Source organism: Botryllus schlosseri, chromosome 5 (genome assembly GCF_051294905.1).
Source record: "Botryllus schlosseri isolate E-star chromosome 5, Bs_hap1, whole genome shotgun sequence".
Lineage (NCBI taxonomy): Eukaryota > Metazoa > Chordata > Ascidiacea > Stolidobranchia > Styelidae > Botryllus > Botryllus schlosseri.
In genome coordinates this window covers 26,586,243-26,606,847 of record NC_137240.1, presented here as the reverse complement: position 1 = coordinate 26,606,847, position 20,605 = coordinate 26,586,243, and the positions used below count along the sequence as shown (strand labels likewise).

The 20,605-nt window shown below is 40.7% G+C and overlaps 2 protein-coding genes across 5 annotated transcripts in view; one reads left to right on the top strand and one right to left on the bottom strand.

The window, feature by feature from the left end:
• The window catches only part of LOC145439890 (retinoic acid receptor beta-like), a 214,023-nt gene that overhangs the window by 165,232 nt on the left and 28,186 nt on the right, over positions 1-20,605 (bottom strand). Inside the window, exon 2 of one of the 4 annotated variants that reach the window (XM_080317542.1) lies at positions 8,955-11,392. The exons of the other annotated variants lie outside the window; for them this stretch is intronic. Within the exon in view, the coding sequence (XP_080173668.1) occupies positions 9,050-11,377 (2,328 nt within the window). The 5' untranslated portion in view covers positions 11,378-11,392 and the 3' untranslated portion in view covers positions 8,955-9,049. Of the gene's footprint in view, positions 1-8,954; positions 11,393-20,605 lie in introns of those variants that run through there. 4 annotated transcript variants of the gene reach the window in all.
• LOC145439911 (uncharacterized) lies at positions 4,417-18,985 on the top strand. Its single transcript, XM_080317578.1, has 7 exons — positions 4,417-4,599; positions 6,240-6,322; positions 7,202-7,302; positions 7,876-7,988; positions 8,051-8,186; positions 12,789-12,868; positions 17,667-18,985. Exons 1-7 carry the CDS (start codon positions 4,501-4,503, stop codon positions 17,820-17,822), a joined length of 768 nt encoding a protein of 255 aa, XP_080173704.1. The 5' UTR covers positions 4,417-4,500; the 3' UTR covers positions 17,823-18,985.

The following is a 20,605-nucleotide window of genomic DNA, read 5'->3' as shown; positions in this document are numbered from 1 at the left end:
AAACACGGACGGCAAATGCAGAATGTGCCACAACCAAAATGAAACGCTGCACATCTCATGTTTGGCTGTCGCGCACTTGCAGCCACCGAATACACATGGAGACACAATCGGATCGGTCACTACATTCATCTTGAATTATGCAAACATTTCAACGGCACCACTTCGACAAAAAATTGGTATGATTACTGCCCAGCACCAGTGACAGAAAACGACCAAGTAAAAATTCTGTGGGATGTACCAGTTATAACTGACCGAGAAATCAGGAGCAACCGCCGGGGTATGATAATCAAATAGTCATTGGCGCTACAGGCTTGGTAAGCAAAAAACTCATGAGACATATCCAACAGATTCCGGGTTACGTTCGATTCGACATGATCCAAAAGATCACGTTATTGGGCACTGTGCATATTCTTCGGAAGGCCTGAAAGGCACCACTGGACTAAAATTACACTTGCGCGTGAATCACTGCAAAATTTCTGTAATTTCGATTCTTCATTTTCAATCATCCCTACCTCTGCTCTGCAACCCTTGCTAGTTCTTCATCTAACGCAGTTCTGTAATCTGACCTCTTCATATATTGCAAAGGAATAACAATTCGACTGTATCACTGAAATTTTAAAAATTTACTCCAATCTCGCCATTTTCCATTCGGGGCAGTTGGTCCCCGGATTGTGTGTGTATTCACCAGTTTTACTGTGAATAAAGAAACTAATAATAAGTAGAACCGTCGACTATATACCGTTTATGCCATACTCAGAATCCGGATGTACTAACTTTTTGTTAGGCCTACTTCTCGGTGGTAGCCTTCTTTACCTCATTTTCTCAATCCTGAGTATTGCAATCGGCATCATAGAGAATGACACTTTGCTCATGAATACTTGACCACACTTGAATTGTACCTATGACAGAGCACTGACGTCCGCATTAAGGACTCCACGTTGATATGCACGCTAGCTGAGGGAACAGATGTGCACTTTAGTATTGTGAAAAATGAAGTCGCTCCCGGTATGTTTGAATGATATTCCCAAAGTTATTTTCATTTTGGCATTTTTCTTTCTCACAGCCGCAAGAGATCGGACAGAGATCGACATGCTTGGTAAGTGAATTAAAATCAACTTGATTAATGCACAGCTATATTATCTAGTTCTTTCAATCAGTGATGTTCACATCATGGTCAAGTTGTAAGCAGATGTGGTCAGTAACGAAGTACTTCTACTTTTTGAAGTACTTGAAGTAGATTTTTTCTTCTCACACTACTTTTTAAGTAGTTATGATTTTAGACTACTACTTCTACTTGACAGTTTTCAGTTTTGTAGGCACAAATACGCCTAAAATACCTACTTACTTACTTACTTGTGAACCACCACTTCTACTTCTACTTGAGTAGAAATTCCGGCGTTACTTCTACTTCTACTTGAGTAGCGACGGTGACTACTTTGACCACCTCTGGTTGTAAGGGGGGATGACATAAACAACAGGCGCTCCGGATTATTCTGAACCATTGCATTGATAAATCAGTGAACAATAAGGAAATGTGAAGTTAAGTAAAGAAGTACTTTTCTAAATTTTTGAGCAGTAATAGTTCTACCAGAACGGGTTAATTTAATTGAATAGTTTAGTCAATACAGCGACCACTATAACCCTATCGAAGAGTTAAAGACGCATTGAATAATCTTTTCTTTCCGGTAGCACGCTCTGGCATAGCATGAAAGTAAATATCAGATATTATCGTCTGTGACCAACACAAAACTCTCGGTTCTAAATACACTTACATGCTGTAGTACCTTCATTAGTAAAATATGAACGGGGAAATGACAGCAGGCGGATATGAAAGCAAAATGGGCTTATATAATTGAATCGTTTATCGATATTGAAATAGCCCATCTATTATCGGCTGCCACTCGTGAAAGGTATAATCGTCAGCAACAAGTAAAAAATCCAAAGAACTTATGTCATTCAATTGTATACTAAAGTTCTGTGCCTCTAGGAGTCTCTTTAAAACGACCTTATGAAAAATGATATCGGGGGATATACTTACTACATAGCACTAAAACTTCACCTTTTGTGATACTGACATCCATATTAGTTATCAATGTAATAATCTTCAATTTGTCGTATAGGCACAGTCGTACAATATCAGTCACCAAATACAACTTTCACAGCACCCAGGTTACAGACGTTGTGCTTACGCCACAGATAAACGATGAGATTTTGAAAATGACGGTGCGATCGTTCTGTTCAAGTTCGTGTTCGACGTGTGAACCTCCATATTTCAGGTTGAACGTTAACATAATATAGAATATCAGAATTGTACAGAAGTATTGAGACCTTTGACCCGAATAACATGAATTAAAACTTCCCATTCCTCTCTGCTTGACGGCGACTGCAAAAGACGAAGATGAACACGAACTTGGCATAATCTAAGGTTGTATTTCTTCACGATAATTATGATTGAAATATCACACCAATACGGTTGCGAACAACTGATCATTCCAACAAGACCAGGCGCGCATGAGGGGTGTTGGTGGACCGAAACATAACCCCGGATCTTAATAAACTTTAACCAACAAGATATTATATGTTACGGGACGGCATTTCGTTTCATGAAGATCGTCATGAGTGACACCTTTCCAATGTCATCAAACGCATACTATATGATTATAATCATTAAAGGGGCACTGCGCTCTAAAAATGATGTGGTCTCAAATTGAAGGTAAAAACGAACAAAAATTTTTGGCCGCGGTTATTTCCTTCAGAACGCCACCGTAATTGAGCTGCAATTTATTGAAATTTCTACAAGACCAGCTGCCGCGGCTGCTTAACCCGTTACATGGCACGATATCTTCACCGTCGCACTTGCGCGACGCGATTAGGCAGTGACGCAGAGAACGAATTTTAGATAGTTGTCTGCCGATGTTATGAAGGAAATGTGTCTAAGTTTCGTTCTCTGCGTGACTGCCTTATCGCGTCGAGCAAGTGCGACGATGAAGACATCGTGCCATGTAACGGGTTAAGCAGCCGCGGCAGCTGGTCTTGTAGAAATTTCAATAAATTGCAGCTCCATTACGGTGGCGTTCTGAAGGAAATGGCCGCGGCCAAAAATTTTTGTTCGTTTTTACCTTCAATTTGAGACCACATCATTTTTAGAGCGCAGTGCCCCTTTAATTAATAACTGCAAACCCGACAATATATATATATATATATATATATATATATATATATAGATACAATGAAGAAAATCACGGTATCATTGTGACTTTCAATATATGATGACGTTAAAACGACTTGATAAAGCAGTTGCTCTTAAGAGGGACCGAACGCCACAAGCTACGTAGATACATGCACATCGAACCCTTCGAAGTTGGAATAATAAAATGTGCTTTTCGGGTAATCCTATCCCTTATGTTCCATACGAAATTTAATAAAATCGGTCCTAATTGAAAGCTACGTCTATTAAACTGATTCTGAAAATACACACTACGGCTGTTGCCAAGGCACCGGAATTCGCAACATTGCCCACTAAGATGAAAATTTGTCCCGTTCGTAGCAATTTACGCGGGCGATCAAACAATGTAATATTAACGATGAGTGTAGTGTCGATTGTGTAGTATCATCACGTCTCGAGCGTATGTATCATCACGAATCACGTCAGTCGGTTGAGCTAAGCTATAGAGTGACATTTATAGATCTTCCGTTACCCCTTGTCTTAATCCATGCATGCACTGTGCCAATGTATGTACGGCAGCCTACATACCTATCTGTAAAATCGATTGATTTGTATTCTTCTTCCTCGTGTCGGAATTAGCTAGAATCCTGATTGCTGTTATTGGAAGGTACTCGATTTCGGCCATCTTGCTGGTAGAGATTCATTGTAAAGTGCACTTTTACTTTTGATGCACGGCCATGTCTGTGAAGGGCAAGGCCGGAGTAGCAGTAACTATATTCAGAGTGCTCTTGGTACCATTGGTAAGATATCACTAATGAGCCATGGCAAAGTGATCGGCGAAATGTCCCAAATAGCAATATCAACTCAGTGGTAAACATGACACAAGATTCCATGCCAGTTATTGGCTTAAGGGCCCCTGATCCACACCGCTTAGACGTAGACAATCTTTGGAATCCAAAAACAACCCACGAGACCTAATTACCATTTGCGTTGCATCACGAATAGCTACCCCCTTGTCACTGCGCGGCTAATGAGCTCGCTATCACAGTTATTATACAAAAATGAACCACAGAGTAGAACTTGCCAAAGTTCGTATACGATCGGGTATTCGGAACTCGTATTCGGAACTTGTATGCGACAATTATCAAGGCTCACATGCCGAACATGAGCGTTAATCGAACGTGAGCGCCATTTTTAGTGACATATCACGAAGAATATATTTCATGTTATTGACTCATTCTACAGCTGTTGTCGACAGACTTCACGGGTATACATGGAAACGGGGTTGTCTCTTTTTCTCCTGTCTGTTTCTCGTCGTCTGTGTAGTGTTGTTGATGGTTCAGCTGCCGGAAGGGGTGGATCTATCAGAATGCAACTATGCGCAATGTCCCGGTTTCCTCAAACCAACAATGTACGCCGAACTGAGCTGGAAGGTAAACTTACAATATCTTCTTTTATACCAATATTTCTTAACCTGGACGACATGGACCCAGTCTTAAGGGGTCTATGAAAAGTTAATTTTGAAGCTACTATTATTAACTATAACACTCTTTACGACCTACATTGTCTTTATTTTTGAGTTATGTTCATACTTTCTGTTATTTCCAGCCGCACGAACGATAATGATCGCACTAATCCGGTAATCACTAATCAGGCTGTGACGAGGCCTGGGGGAAGTGATTACGTTTTTATCTGTAGACCAGAGGACAATGAAACCGTTATTAGGATTACGACGTGGGAGAAATTGATGACCTTTTAATTTTTTTAGTCACCACCTGTTCAAATTTCGCGTTTAACCTTGGTTGTGCAGTTCAAATTTTATATCTCGGACTAGGTCACAATAAGGCTTGGATTCTTAAACATGGTTTCGTGTACCCCTTGTGGTACGAAGCTTCAAAAGAGAGGGTACGATTTTAATTGTGGATTTATATGCTATCCAGAGCCCAAAAATTATTTGGCAAACTAACAAAAAGTGTAACAGATTCTGGGCAGATTTATTCAACCTGAAAATTTTATTCTTGGATGCTGCGATTTCAACTCAACGGACGTTTTAATTTAATATACATACCATCTCCCCAAATAATAAAATGAATGTCGAAAAAAATCGAACATACGTATTATAATTTAGGAAATGAGTCAAACCGTCTTCGCATTTTCGAGAGAATGGTGTATTCATAGTGTCCTATATGGTGTCGACACAAGCAAATCGCACGGTTCAATGAAATTGTATCACGTCACAGTTTCCATTTGGCTACAGGCAATTTGACGGTGATTTTTGACCGACTTGCTGAGCATTAAATTTGATGAATTGGGTATCAATCGAAAGCTGACGCTGTACTGCTTGCGAAAATATAAATTTTATTCCACTCATGGCCATGGAACCCCCACAATCAGCCCCAAATTATTCATTGTCGAGTAGATTGGCAGTGTGACGCAACAATGCTGTCTGGTGAAACGAGAGACTAGCTCAAGAGCAAGGATGCGGCCGAGCGGCGAGAGTGGGATCAGCTGACGTCGCGGCAATAGCAATGTGCAACCGCGCCTCAGAGAAACGCTGCGCTGTTGATACTTTTTCTATGCGCTTCGGTACAAGCGAGCACACACCAGCCTTTCCTTGACTTGTTAGGGTAGAACTGGGTCCACAGAATGTATTAGGGCCCTACCAATTTTCGCGCAATATCATTCAGCTGACATTTAGGGGTCCACGCTAAAAATACTCTAAAAACGCCTGCGTTTTGAGATAAAAGGATGATATTTTTAACAAACCTACTTATGGTTCTGATCCTATGTTGAAACCTCATTTTCCTAATTATTTTTCCCGTAGTATGTAACTGCAGTTCCCCGTTTTCCACGGTATTCCTTTTCTTCTTATTATTATTATATTTGTACGCCAAGGTGGAAGCTTGGATGACTGACTTCGCCACGTTATTTCGACTGTACTTCGTATGTTTCCATTGTATTGCAATTCTTGTGGGATTTTGAATGGATAACAATTGTTAATAAAAATCAGTCTAATTCGCTTTATTTACTGGTACTGGCCTACTACGATGACTAGGTGTATTTCGTTTTTCAGAATGTGGTCGTGACAATTTCAGTAACCTTGTTTGCACTAATGCATCGAGCGATTTACATACCTGTCGAGAAAGACGATATCGAGTAAGAAAATGTGATGTATAATAGATAATTATATTGAATAATTATGATGATTATACTATGGTATAACGTTCGATTCCTTCTAGTTCAATATGCGATCCTTGCTGTTCGAGATCGTACAATAACCTTAGTAGGTATTGGTAGCACGTGAAAATATGTTTACAACAACAATATTATCCAGTAGTCTTAAAATCTGTCATCGATCTTTGCGATTACGATTACGATTACGATAATTATGTGTACTATAACCTTCCTGCGGTTTGGCGGTTCATACCAGAGATGAGCATGGATTAGGATTAGAATTTGCAAAAACAGGATTTGTGAAATTTTGTCGGATTTGGATTGGATTAGGATTATAGATTATTTTCTGAATGGATTAGGATTTGGATTGGATTTACTTATTTTCTGGGAGATCGATATGTCGTGTAGCAAACTTTATTCAGATCAGTTATTAATGTACTTATGGTTACTAAGTTATCTTGAATCAAGGGAATCGTTGGTTGTGAAAAAAAAAATTCCAATTCCTCCCTTGCATAAATTAGCATTTTTTCTGAATTTCCAGTTAGAATCGGATTAGGATTGGACATGGACTTGAATATGAAAAAGTGATGGATTAGGTTTTGGATTTGGATTTGAAGGTTCGGATTTGGATTGGATTAGAACATAGAAATTCCAAATCCGCTCATCTCTGGTTCATACCCATCAGGTCGCCATCTGTCCGTTGGAAACGACCTGTTGCGTAGAATTCCAATGGTAGTACTAGCTGCTGTAATTTAGGTAAAACATCGCTCTGATGCGATCGTGACCCAAATTTATAACCTTCGCGACCAATACGTTAAGAACCCCTGCTCTAAATAATACTAAACCCCCTCAAAATTACAGAATGGGGAAGAGCGAATACGCCACTGCCGCTGCTCGATCAAAGGGAATTTTCATCTTGATTTTCCTGATCGTGGGACTCTTCGGGAATTTTCTCCTTGGAAGTATGAATATTTTAAAACGGTCATACCTATATACCTGATACCGCGATTTAAATTGGTATTACACGTATTTTGTGGGAGTGTCAAAGCTTTAAATGCGCCTCCTAGTGTTTCTCATCAATTTATCTGCAATTTTCAAAGTTTGTGTGAGCTCGTGGCTCACGTTCTGGCAAGGCATGGCTCTGTTGTGCTGCATGATGAATAAGCCAATCGAACTCAAAATCGTCTCGATTTGAATATAAAGCAGCAGGATTGCGCGTTTGCGCCAATGTATACCTTATATTTAAATCTCCCCTTTCCTAAGTGTAATTATGGAATGTTGTACAGCCGTCATTTATATACACATACAATACTTTGGACAGTATTTGATTGTCAATATTAAATAGTATTGAGCGGACATGGACGTCTTTCGCCAACGTTGGTTTCGTCACTGCGTGTAGACGATATAGTTTTATCATAATAAATCTTCGATAATGAAGCAATCATTCTGGCCCCACAAAAAGATAGTCTGTTGACGGCCATCGGCCATTGTAGTCTGTAGTCTGTAGGGTCAACTATTTGTTTTCTAATACGCAGGCTCAGCTCCGGCGCTGTTTCCGACAGCTTTAGGATCAAATATCTACGGTTTCAATATTAATCTGACCGCATGTCAGATAATTCTGATCGCCATGATGCTGCGTATAATGCCGGTAAATTAGCCTACTAGATGCAGGAATATCCAATCATATCGATTGCCGATCTCTTGTTTCAGTGCTGCAGGATGCTCCAAGTGTTTTTCAAATTGGAGAGCGACTCCAACTATTGGATGTGTGTCACGTCGCTGTTCGTGCTCTGCTATTGTGTGTCGTATCTGACGCCAAGTGTACTACACTTGGCAATTTGGCAAGGTACATATAAAAGTATTATGCTGATCTACAGTTTGAACATTGAGAATAATACAGAAACATTGAATTGTTGCAATATCACGAGCACAATTGGATCATTATTATGTATCAGTTTTGAAATATTGTGTTTTCTTAGATGGTCATACAACAAGGATGCACAATTTAGGGTTGTCCAAAATTTGAAAAATTTCGAAAATGCTGCGTTGTAATGTCTTATTCTATAGATTATTGATTAAAAACATCAACAAGCCTGAAAGAAGCTCTCAGGAACGTCGTTAAGATTTCTTACAAAGCGTTTGAAAGTAGCCGTCTGCATGTGGGCGGGGAATCGATGAAGTGGGCGGGCAATCACGAACCTAGAATTTTGATTGGTTGGAACCTGTAATAATAAGCTACTGATTGGCTGAAATACTGATTTTGTGATCATTGCTGGTCACGATTTCGTTCTACTCTGTTGTGTTGGTTTGCAGCCATTTCTGTTCGTGGCATTGGCGATATGGTAAATTGACGTTGTTAATGCTGCCATCGACAACAGCATAACGATCCAGTAATATATTTTCTACCTGAACACTGTGTATAACAGTTTTGTTTCTTCTTGCACAGGAGCTTGGCCAATTAAGATAAGAATGAACTAGATGCATGCATCGTGCTACCTTCGAGCCTTCTAAAACATACCAGTTGACAACGACTGTAACTCATAAATTGCAAACCAGTAGTCAATTTCTCCTTATGGCTTGTTATGGTAAGTCGACGTCTCTCTCTAAAACGAACGCATATTACACTTTTTATTCAAGATTTAACAAAGGCAAAAATGCTATTTACAAAAGGCGTCATTAAAAAGTATATCGCAGGGTCAGTGTTGCAGATCACTGGCCTTTGATAAGAGTAGACTTCCTGCTGTCTCCAAAAATCTTCCTATGCTGTTCCACAGCTTGAAGCAAACTGTCTCTTTGCTGTTCATTGTCAGTCAAGATTGCAGCATAGTCTGTGCTTAGCTTGACACCTCTTTCTGCGGCATCATTAACGACTTTGACAGAACTAACGTAGCAATTCATTTTATTGAATGAATCTGAAAAGTGCCAATCATCAACCGGTTGACGCAGCCAATCCCCAGAGCATTCAAAAACTTCAAATATGTACCACGACTGGGGCCCAATAAGGTCAGACAACGTACTGTCCTTGTTGATCTGTATAGTTGCATTCAATGAGGGTGGGCCCCTTCTGAAACTGGAAGTTCGCTCTACTTGCAGGAGCGCCTTTGCCATATTTTCCCGGGTTTCCTTGCTTTCCGTCGGTGAAAACAAGGCGTATACAGCGGTTTCCTCAACAATATACCAGTCGTGCTTCAAAAGCTTTCGTGAAGCAGCTGTGGAAACTTGCTCATCATATTCCTTATAACTCAACATGTGCTGAACGAATCTCAAGTCATTACCAGCTGCATCACGACCAATGCTTGAATCCACCCACGCAGGGATATAAAAGAGAACCAAAAATAAATTGAAGCGGCGCAGCAGTTCAACTTCTTCAGATTTGTAATCTAATTGGTCGGCCCACATGAACATCTTTTGAGCATACAGAATTGTACCCATCCATCTCGCATGGTGTGCTGCACCAGGTTTGTGATGACGTATATCTTCATCTGCACCGAGAAGAGCAAGAGCATTAGTCACACATTGCTTGTAGTCATCCCGTGTGAAAAAATCTTTTCTGTTCAACAGTAGCTTGAACTTATCAACTATCATTGCAGCTCGTTCAGCAAAACATAGAGGAATAGTCAGAGTCTTGAATTGCTGTTCCCTGTCAAGACTGCTCCAGTTCCTTTTAAGGTGGGCAAACCATGCATTCTCTGGTCCAGTTGTGGCCTTTCCAAATAAAGATTTCCAAACGTCTTTCACTACCAGCTCATACACATGGTGCCGACATGCATGGTAGAACACCTTCCTTCCTAGAAGGTCTTCAAGAATCTTTGCCGCACCCTTCTTCCAGCCGCTGTTGCTTGCTGTAGTGTCAAAAACCAAAGCTGTTACAGCATCTTTTATATTCCAACTTTCAATTATGTTGAAAGTGGTTTCTGCTTGCGTCTGACCTGCAGCATTTTGCATCTTTTGAATGCCAAGTAGTTTTCCTTCTGAGTATTGAGGATGACAAGATAGGACAATTGACAGAGCCTCATACCGATTTCCTAATCTATCCTCTGTGAGCTTTCCATCCCAATGAATAGCAACATGTTGAGGTTTATTTTCTGCAAATTTTTCTGAAATATCCTTGGAAATTTCAAGACGATTTGTTTCCCTGGCTCTCTTTGTCGAAGATCTTGACAGAGAGAACATTGCTATGTCACCGCCACAAGCCGTAATAAATGCTCCGATCAGCATTGTTGCCTTGTTGTCTGTTATTTGCAATCGATCCAGAGCTTGGGACACATGGGTATTATTCATAATATTTTTAGGTGCCATCAGCTTAATGGCTGTCGAGGTGCCAAGACCAACATCAGCGTCATAATCAGAACTTGAACTCAAACTATCACCCTCTTTTGAAGATGAAGAAGATGCTAAAACAACATAGTCATCACTTGAGTCATGTTGAATGTTTTTAACAGTTCTATCCGCCATGGTTGCTGTTTTCTTTTCGATGTCTTTAGCGAGAATCTTGTCTCTTCCCAACATTATGCATTTGCGAGATTGCTGTTGATCTTCATAGAATGCAATGTCTTCGAGCTTTCTATCATGTGATAGATAAATGTCATTTTGTATTATTGCTATCGCATCTGTACTTCCAATATCCCACAACTTGTCCAAATCTTCCGTGAATTTTTTCCTCTTACCCTTGGGATCACTTTCCCGTTTCATGGTCGCCTTCAGAAAAATATATTTTTTGTTCAGTTTTTCAAGTAATTTCACCGCATTTCCTTTAAGTATTGTGGCAATTCTCGCCATTTGCCACACTGTCATGACATCATGAACCACCACATTACATAGCTCACGAGTAGGGGTTGACTGAGGGCAATGGTCTTTCAGATGCAGAAAGTAACTCATTACTTCTCGCAAGGTTGGTAATCTCGAGCCACAGATGTAATCGCAAGCATATCCGACCAAGTAATGCTCAGATCGAGATCTTGTTCTTCTCTGTGGCAAGTGCACAGTCTTCCGCCGTTTTGCCTCTGCCATGACAGTAATATTTTTGCCTTCTATCATAAATTACAGCTACGCCTAAAACATTTAAGTAACAAGTGTTACATTACGACTATTAACTCACCAACCCACAATGCCCTTGTACATAACCACAACCACTACTAACAAAATCGACCTCATCAGAACAGAAAATGCTGCTGCAACTAAAACATTGAGCAAGGAACAAGTGTTGCATTACAACTATTGATGCATCAACCCACAATGCGCTTTACAAATTCCCGTCTCTACTAACAGACTCGACCTCCGCAAAACAGAAACTACTGCTGCAACTGATACATTCGAAGAACCACTGTTACATTACTACTATTGACCCATCAAACCACAACACGCTTTTACAGTATTACAGCCGTCACCAACAGACTCAGCAGCAGCAAAACCTACTCCTTCTGTCAAACACGGTGAAGCACCCAAATCAGAGCTGACAGCCGCCGTCATCATTGAAGCATAACCGATTACCCAATCAAGAATCGTGGTTTCGTCATTGCCCGCCTAGTTGCAATTTCGCCGTCGGTGGCCCGCCCACTCTTTGGCAGCTACTTTCAAACGCTTTGTAAGAAATCTTAACGACGTTCCTGAGAGCTTCTTTCAGGCTTGTTGATGTTTTTAATCAATAATCTATAGAATAAGACATTACAACGCAGCATTTTCGAAATTTTTCAAATTTTGGACAACCCTAATGCACATGTAGGCCTAACCCTCATAACCATGCGTCCCGGCCATATCTTCAAGTCGTACAGCAGACATTCAAAACAGCTAAAATATGTAAATAATCTCCTCGACAACTATGACATAGTCAGAGATGGGCAAGGAGAAAATGTATTCAACATCTGAATATGATGGGGGTATACGATACCAGAGTAGATTAGAGTATCAAACTAGACAACCTATACAGAATTATGGGTTATTAGCGTAAATTTGGACCCTGAAACTTGCACTTTATTTGTCCTGTAGAAGCAATATCAGTTTAAATCAACCAAATAAGCAGTGCAAATGTTTATTTGAAGTCTATTGATTTACTTTTGACTGCTTGTGGTTTTTGAAACGTTTTATACAATAAGCACAAAACATTAAAAGTAGTGCTATTCTGTGGGTTATGGGACAATGTGGTGGGTGCCTAACTCAAAAACTAGACGTGATGGAGAAAAACGGATGTCATTTTTGAATTCAGCGCCCAAAAGTTAGTCGAAATAAATTGCCAGATCAAAGTCAACAAAAACTGTGTTGACCAGTGTTATTTATCACTTATTCAGTTGATGGGGAGTCACATTGTTGATTATTGTCGGCGGACACTCGGAAGGGAGAATTTATACGAGTACTTCTCACGAACAACGGAGTAGTGCTCTACTATCCTATATCAAGTGTGTTCTGGTCAATGCAAAAACATTTTACCTTACCCCCAATCTGTATACTACAGGTGGCGTGACCAGCAATATAATATTGGTGATTCTCCCCAGAATCGCGTACATGCGAAGTGAGGGCTACACTACTGCACAGGTAAGTAATAAAATTATGGAGCCGTAAATATGAGAATATCGACAGTATCCTAAACTGCAGGAGTACTTCGTATGTATATTGAAAATAGTCTAAACGCCTTCGCTGAGCAAGAATTTATAAACCTTATGCTATATTCACCATAACATGACCAATGTTGCTCACCCGATTAGTGGGTGCAGAAGGGGTGCTCCAATAGATTTGATAGTCTTGCCGTGAACTGCGTTACTGCGGTGCTCTCCCGATCACAAGTCAGATTTCGTACACCCGACATAAACAAGTAATACTCGTCACTATGGTGTATTTTATTACATTTGATCCAATACAAAAGGAGTGGGAGCGTTAAGCGAATGTTGATACTTAGTACAAACACCTCACATCTTGCTACTGACTCTGCTATTGACTACTGCTAGAACAGGGGTTCTCAACCTTTTCTTTGACGGGCCCATTTTCCGGTTTGAAAATGTTCTGCGACCCACCTCTTATCCTATAGAGCAGTGATTTCCAACCTCGGCTCGGAGAGCCGAATGAGGCTCCCAGCAAGACTTCTTGCGGCTCCCATTGACGTTTGAAAACCCCACAAAAATATTAAAAAATCAATTTATAACAGAAGAAAAAAATCATGTTCAAAAATTACCCTTGCCTGGCTTGGAGTCTGTAGTTTATAATCAAGGGTGGAGACGAATTCCTCTGCTGTCCAGTCGCTATTCTCTACTCAGCAACGATTTCGTTACTCAACCCACGCCAAAAAGTATACTCACACTCAAATGCGTTCCAATCGGCACTGCAGAGATATTAGTTCCTGGTTGTTGTTGTTGTTGTTGTTGTATGTGGGGTTAATGGTGCTTAACTACTAGGGTTTTGTGCACCAGACCACGTCGAAAATAATATATCCGCAAATAATTAGATTAATCGGGTAGCCAATACGAATTCAATGACAGTCTGAATTGTATATGGACTGGATAATAGGGCCCGTACTGTCATGTCGACATGGTTCCGTCTATAGCCGCACTCTTCAAATATTGTCTCTGATTAGTTCCTGGTAGTAGAAGTAAAGCTAACCAAAGTATTATAAGTTTTGCTGGCCGGCTACTTAACCTGGAATCCTGTTCTCCTGGTGAGATCTTCTTAAGACGCAGATACTACTCAAGACATGCGAATATATTTCAGACGTTGATGCAAGTAGGTTTAGCAAAATGAATCTCCCGAGCAAGTGTTACAGGTACTTATAAAGACTCGGAATAATTGAAACAGGAAGTCATATTCGTATCCGAATATGGTGCGTAACACATTTTCCAATGGTAACTGACCATCAAACCAATAGATCATTTGATGCATACAAAAGGCTTGTCAGCAACTTTATTGATGAGATTCAACCGCCGCGTTGGCGGAACGAATGCTTTTTTGCCCATCATGAAAATGTTTTCAAATCCTATTTCAGTTAATGTTGCAACTACCCCTAGTAATTTTCATCTTGAGTTGTTCAACTTGCAGTTAGATATCAAGCTCAAGCAATTATTTAAAAGTGCTCAGAAATTTGAAATGCGGCTCCGACACAAGAAAAGGCTGGGAAACACTGCTATAGAGTCATAGTCCTGTTCGATGTATGGTATTCGCCGGCGTCGATATGCGTATTTCTCGTCCTAATCATCTTTAGATTAATACTACCACGGACATGAAATCGCACGAAGCGCGACTAAAATTTTCAAGTCGAATAAATCTCCACCAACAAACGACCAACGAAATAATTTTGGGCCCTTCGATCCAGTGGCGTAGCAGCCACTTGGCGGTTCTGGCTCTGCGCCAGGGGCGGCAGGCTCCAAGGGGGCGGCAAAATGAGACTGCACAGTGAGAGAGAGATATATATGTTATTCTTTTTCGCCTGCACCATCGAGATGCTTTGACGACGGAGATGCGATACGGACTTTGTACATAGTAAGGTGATCTAGTCTGCAATGCACTCCCGTCTTTTTTTCTCCTCCGTGATTGCTGAGCGCCTAGCGGGATAACCACGGATACCAGTTTTCGAGTATTCAGTCGGACCCGGCCGGGGATCGAACCCACGTCCCCGATCAAGAAGCCGGACGCATCACCATTACACTATCTCGCTCGGCACAGCGTACACAGTCGGCTAAGAGAAGCGTAATTGGTAGTCCTATAGCTGGCGTCTCGTGAGCTAAAATTTAATCAAACTGGTCTCAATCGAAAACTATAGTGTCACGCTGATTCCGAAAACACGAATTAATATATTAATATGGCGATGGAACCACTCCGAAATAGTCGTCAAGGCCGATTGTTCGGAGAGTTCGCAGAAAAAGGAGGATGCTTGGCGAACAATTAGATTATGCTGGCCTCAGTGCTGTTGAAGAAGTTAGACGATGCATGTTTCAAGCTTTGGACAGATTTACAGATATACTTGAAGCTGAAGCTAGGTTTACTGGCATACACCACTTAAATGATATGTTTGGATTTTTGAATTCCCACGCGCTGCTGCAAAGCGAAAGTCTCAATTTATTCACCAGCGCTTTTAGAAGCACTTAGACGACGAGGTGGACTTTTAGGAGTTACCTGCGAAAATTGTCATGCCTTATACCTTTGAATTAGGGATCATATAAATGAGAAGATTGCTAGCTTTTCGTACAAACCAATATGAGGCCTCTAGGACGAATACAAATTAAGATATGATCATATTAAGTTGTTCAACATGAGATATTAAAAGGGTTTAGAGCAGTGGTTCCCAACCTTTTTCGACTCATCGCCCCCTTTTGAAGCTCCACACCGATCATCGCCCCCCAAATGTTGGGGACCAAAAAAGGTCAACTTTTCGGCTCGACCTCGAAATTACACTTTTACAGCTAAATTTTCGTTGGGGCGCCTATGGACAATTAAACATATATGTAGCCTATATATATCGAAGTTTTCGGTCAGCACAAGGCCATTCTTGTTCGGCCAGGGTTCTCGGAGTCGTATGTTACATGACCTATAACTTCATATGTCTTGGAGCGTCGTGGCGCAGTAATGGCCGTCGCCGAAGTCTCCATTTCCATAAATCATGCGTATTGTTGAAGGGGGAAGGGTACCCCCAAATCAATATACATTACAATATTAAATCGCGTGCAGCGCGAACATTTTTTGAAAACGTTGGAAGAATTCCTAAACAAATTACTCTATATTTTATGCTAATTCACAAAATAATTTTGGGCCCCTTCGAGTTCACCCCCCAAATTGGGGGTTTGGGGTGCGGCAGTTACTGTCCTGACTCCATGTAGCTGTTTTAACGCGCCATCGCCCCCTCCGTTGTTTTCGCCCCCTAACGCTCCCTTCGTCCGTTTTCGCCCCCCTATCGCCCCTTCGGTGTTTTCGCCCCCCTAGACCGCCAAATCGCCCCCTGGGGGGCGATATCGCCCACGTTGGGAACCACTGGTTTAGAGGCTGGTGCGGAGCAGCGAAACCACGTTTGATGGTAGTGCAACAGCGTTTGATGTTTTACAGTGGTTAGTTAATGCAAAGCTACTTGATTCGACACCATATTTATGCTGGTGTCTGAAACCATATCTGACCATTGGTGTTTCAATTGCGAGCTGTGTGAGGAGCTTCTCAAAGTTCAAACTGATTAAGTCTTATTTAGTATTACGTTCTACCATTAATGATGATCGGCTATCAGCTCTATCCATTCTGTCTGTAGAAAGAGACTACGTTCAAAACCTTGAATTTGGGGATATTATCGCTGATTGTGCTTTGAGGCGGCTATTGATTTTCTATTTGCACAACATACATTCGTTCGCTATTTCTTATCTATATTATTTTTGGCCTTATTAACGTTGAGACCGTGAGGCTGAGACGCGGCATATTATTTGTAATTATTTTTATTGACAAGATTGCTTCAACATGAATCTGTCGAAATTTGCTGCGGTCTACTTAGGGGGGCGGCATTTTAAGCGAGAGCCAGGGGCGGCAGCACATGCTGCTACGCCAGTGCTTCGATCTCCCTACAATTGAGGGTTTGAGGTGCGGCAGTCACGGCCATGGTATTGATCGTATAACTCTTGTGTACATTATGGTCGTCCACTGTTCCACTCATGTCGCGAAACCTAATGATCTAATCCCCGCATCTACTGTGTGATTGTGTTTTTGTAGTTCCGCTACGGTGCGGAATAATATAACCATCCTGGGCCAGTTTCAAACAAGTTTTTGGTGAATGATGGGAAACTACAGACAAGTGGAGAAAGATTTTTTTGGCATGTACAATGGTTTCAAGGCCGGACATTTAAAACCGATTCCAAAAATTAATGTACTGCGCTAAATCCTCAATCCATTACGATTCGTTGCGGTGGTGCCGTATACTTCCACCGGAAGTTGATAATTGATAAAATTGCCATTATGGCTATTTTTATGTTACAATAATACGATCTGCAAAAGTACCATAAACCTACATCAAATACACTTGAGGCCGAGTTAAAATAAAAATTATAGCAAAATCGATCCTCTAATGTTGAAATCACATTTGAATGGAGAGCCTATACCGGCATATATATCAAATAGGTGATATATAATATAGACAATGAAGTTTATCGCGTCGCAATATCTTTACTAACTGGTTCCAACCTCTGTTTGTAGTAATTTTCCATAGCTTTACCAGGGATGTGTGGAACAAGAATATACTCCTTCGTCGTGCAGCCCTATATTGTATAGAATAATGAAATTAATAATTATGTGTTTCCTACCGGCTTTGCAGAACATTCTGAACTGCAGATCGATCGTATGGTTTGTTTCATTTGGAATTCCTTTATACTTTCTTCAGGTTTTGATTTGCGTCGCTCATTTATTGGTGGTCTTTGTCGCAATTTGCGTAATGTGGCTTGGCATGGCTGACACCGGCGTCGGAAGCGATTGCAGGCCCATATTCGACTTGATTTTCGGAGATAACAATTCTGCCGTTTGCGCGGCAGCGTCTTAATGAAGGATCGGAGAGATATTTCAAGCAGATGGTGTAATGCCTGGACCAGGATACCAATTTTTTTGTATAATATCTACTTAGAAGTGTGTTTAAATAATATTTGAAATTTTCCCCTTTTGTCATGTCGCTGTGTTGTTATAATATTAATACAATTGTCTATATTATAATTATATTTATCACTGTGTCTTATTGCAATTATTTTATATATTGCACTGTAACACTTAGCTCTTCGCCTTCAACGCTACTGTAGTTATAACTCATATTCTATTCAACTCATATTCAGTGCTACCTTGTATTTTGATCAAATGATTATTATTTATATGTATCGCGAGGATCGGTAAACCCTGAAAACGTATTCCACGAGCGTACCGCCAACGTTCAGTCAATCTTATGTTCATCTGATGCGTTTTTCTGTCTTGATGTTTGGTGATAATTACCATACTTGTCGAAACACTATAACTACTGAGCAACATATCAGATCCTCTCTCTGTGTCTCTCCCTCCGTATGTAGGCTATGTGAGGAGATAACCTAATATCATTGTTCTCGGAAGCTCTTTGCAAATTCCCTTCTTAACAAGCTCTGTGTGAAAGTAATATTTGGTGTTTCGGCGCTTTAAATAAATGCCAAGACTTCCGATGAAAATTAATGAACTCAATAACAAACAATGGATTGCGACGAAGCAAAACTATTTGAGGCACAACACTCCGGAGAAACCAAAGTCACCTTCTCCACGCCGGGAACGACCGGTTGATTACTGTCATATACCCTCGAAGAAACAAGCAAATAATCATCGATGGTTCAAGTGAATCTACAATGGAGAATCCTGCGATACGATCTTCGGCAATTCGAACGGCGCGGCGACGATTATAGAGCGATATTACTCTCACGCATGCCTCAAGATCTGGGGCTAAATAACGACTACCCTGTTGTACATCCTGGAGCAGTCGACTTCATCGTTGTTAGTTACTGTCTTGCTAACCATATAAGAGTGGAAGTGTCAGTTGTATATATTGTTACTACTGTATATATTCTTATTATACTGTTGTATTTTGTTGCCTTCCCCAGTCCCACTTAATAAATGACTTGATCGAGCGGTGCGATACGTCGATAATGCGGAAGAGAAACGAAAACCATCATCAAGAGACGTCATACACGTCATACACTATAGTGTTGCAATATATTGTAACCACTGTTCCCTCTAAGCTGCGCACGTGCGCAAATGCGCAGTGATGACACGGTCTCTGCGCACAGAAAATCCAAGTTGCGCACAAAAAATCCGATTCCTGAAAAGGAGGATAGATCATCTTAAAGGAGGACATATGGTAACCTATATTAGTACCAACTCCACGGATATAAGATATGCACTGCTGAGCACAAGCGGAAGAAAATTGGGAACAAACATAAAAGAACGTAGTAAACTATAATTTAAGTAATCAAAATCATCGCCTAGAATCGACATGTGTACATCAATCACGACTCGTCGATAGGTATGGTTTAGATACGGTAACCCCCGTTTGACCTCTAAGGTAACTGAGAAACATGCAAACACGTGTCCTCGGCAATTTCCGTGACTAAATTCAGTGTCAACCCCTCAAGCGACTTCTTCTGTAATTTCCCGAAGCAATACCATCGTACGTTTGTAATTGCGGTTTGGTGTGTACACCGTGTATTTTGCCGATTTAAACCCTGTGGGGTGAAAAATCAGGTAAACTGCACATTCTGGTACCGAAATTTGCGTTCACTTCACACTCATTCAAATGGGTGAAAACGAGTTCCATGCACTAATTCCTATGGAGATATATCCTTAGGATGGAGTGAGTGACTCTGTTTTGTTAGCCACCTCATGATAGCTCTAAAAGGTGGTTCACGATTAAATAATCCAACCTATACTAACATCAGCATGGTTCCACAAATTGCGTGAGAGTTATATTGATCTCGGTGACAAACGTTCATGTTTGGTGAAACATTTGGTGGGTTACGCAACCCTAAAGCAGGGGTTCTTACACATTTTGAACGTGGATCCCTTCATGTTTTGGAAGTCGATCACATCAAGCCCAAGTCTATTTAGGCTATTCCATGACTGAAATAAGATAACTAATAACTAGACAAGGTAGCTACAGTCCCACACACCGGGTCATAATCACAGGATAATATGTTTTTGTAGTTTCTTGGCGACGTATTGCTCTTTCCCAAACCCCCACGGGGTCGGTAGATCCCAGTACAAAATCCCTGCTCAATAGTCATTTGGTCATTGGTTATGGACGAGGGAACGAAGCTATCGATAACGAACCTCAATTTGGCATATGAGAAATCACAGGGTATGGCGTACAATATTATAAGATGAGTTCTTGACAAATTTCTAGAGGTGGTCAAAGTAGTCAAGAAAGCTACTCAAGTAGAAGTAGAAATATTGACGAAAAAATATACTCAAGTACGAGTAAAAGTACGTCTTCCATAGGCAACCAAAAACTACTTGAAGTGGAAGTATAATTGACTGACTTTAAATCTACTCAAGTAAGTAGGTAGGCTAGTTGTGAATACGATCGTAATTCGTTTGAATGGGTTGTCAAAAGGAGCAAATTGAGCTATGCGAAAGGTACCGTGCTTGATTTATATTGATGTATACCAGGAGGTATCCAAGTTTCGACAGCATAAGCGCTTGTCCGCATCATGGGATGAAAATGATAGTATTGATATGGAAATGCGATGATAATCCTCTGTTTACTCGAACAACACGTTTTTGAAAATATCACTTTATGGCGCGAGTCCTTTTTCCGAATCT

Excerpts from the sequence above, each read along its gene's own strand:
- LOC145439911 (XM_080317578.1), top strand. The coding sequence starts at position 4,501 with ATGGTTCAGCTGCCGGAAGGGGTGGATCTATCAGAATGCAACTATGCG. Across the intron at positions 7,303-7,875 it reads CGGGAATTTTCTCCTTGGAA|GCTCAGCTCCGGCGCTGTTT; the intron begins GTATGAATATTT and ends TCTAATACGCAG. Across the intron at positions 7,989-8,050 it reads TGATGCTGCGTATAATGCCG|TGCTGCAGGATGCTCCAAGT; the intron begins GTAAATTAGCCT and ends CTCTTGTTTCAG.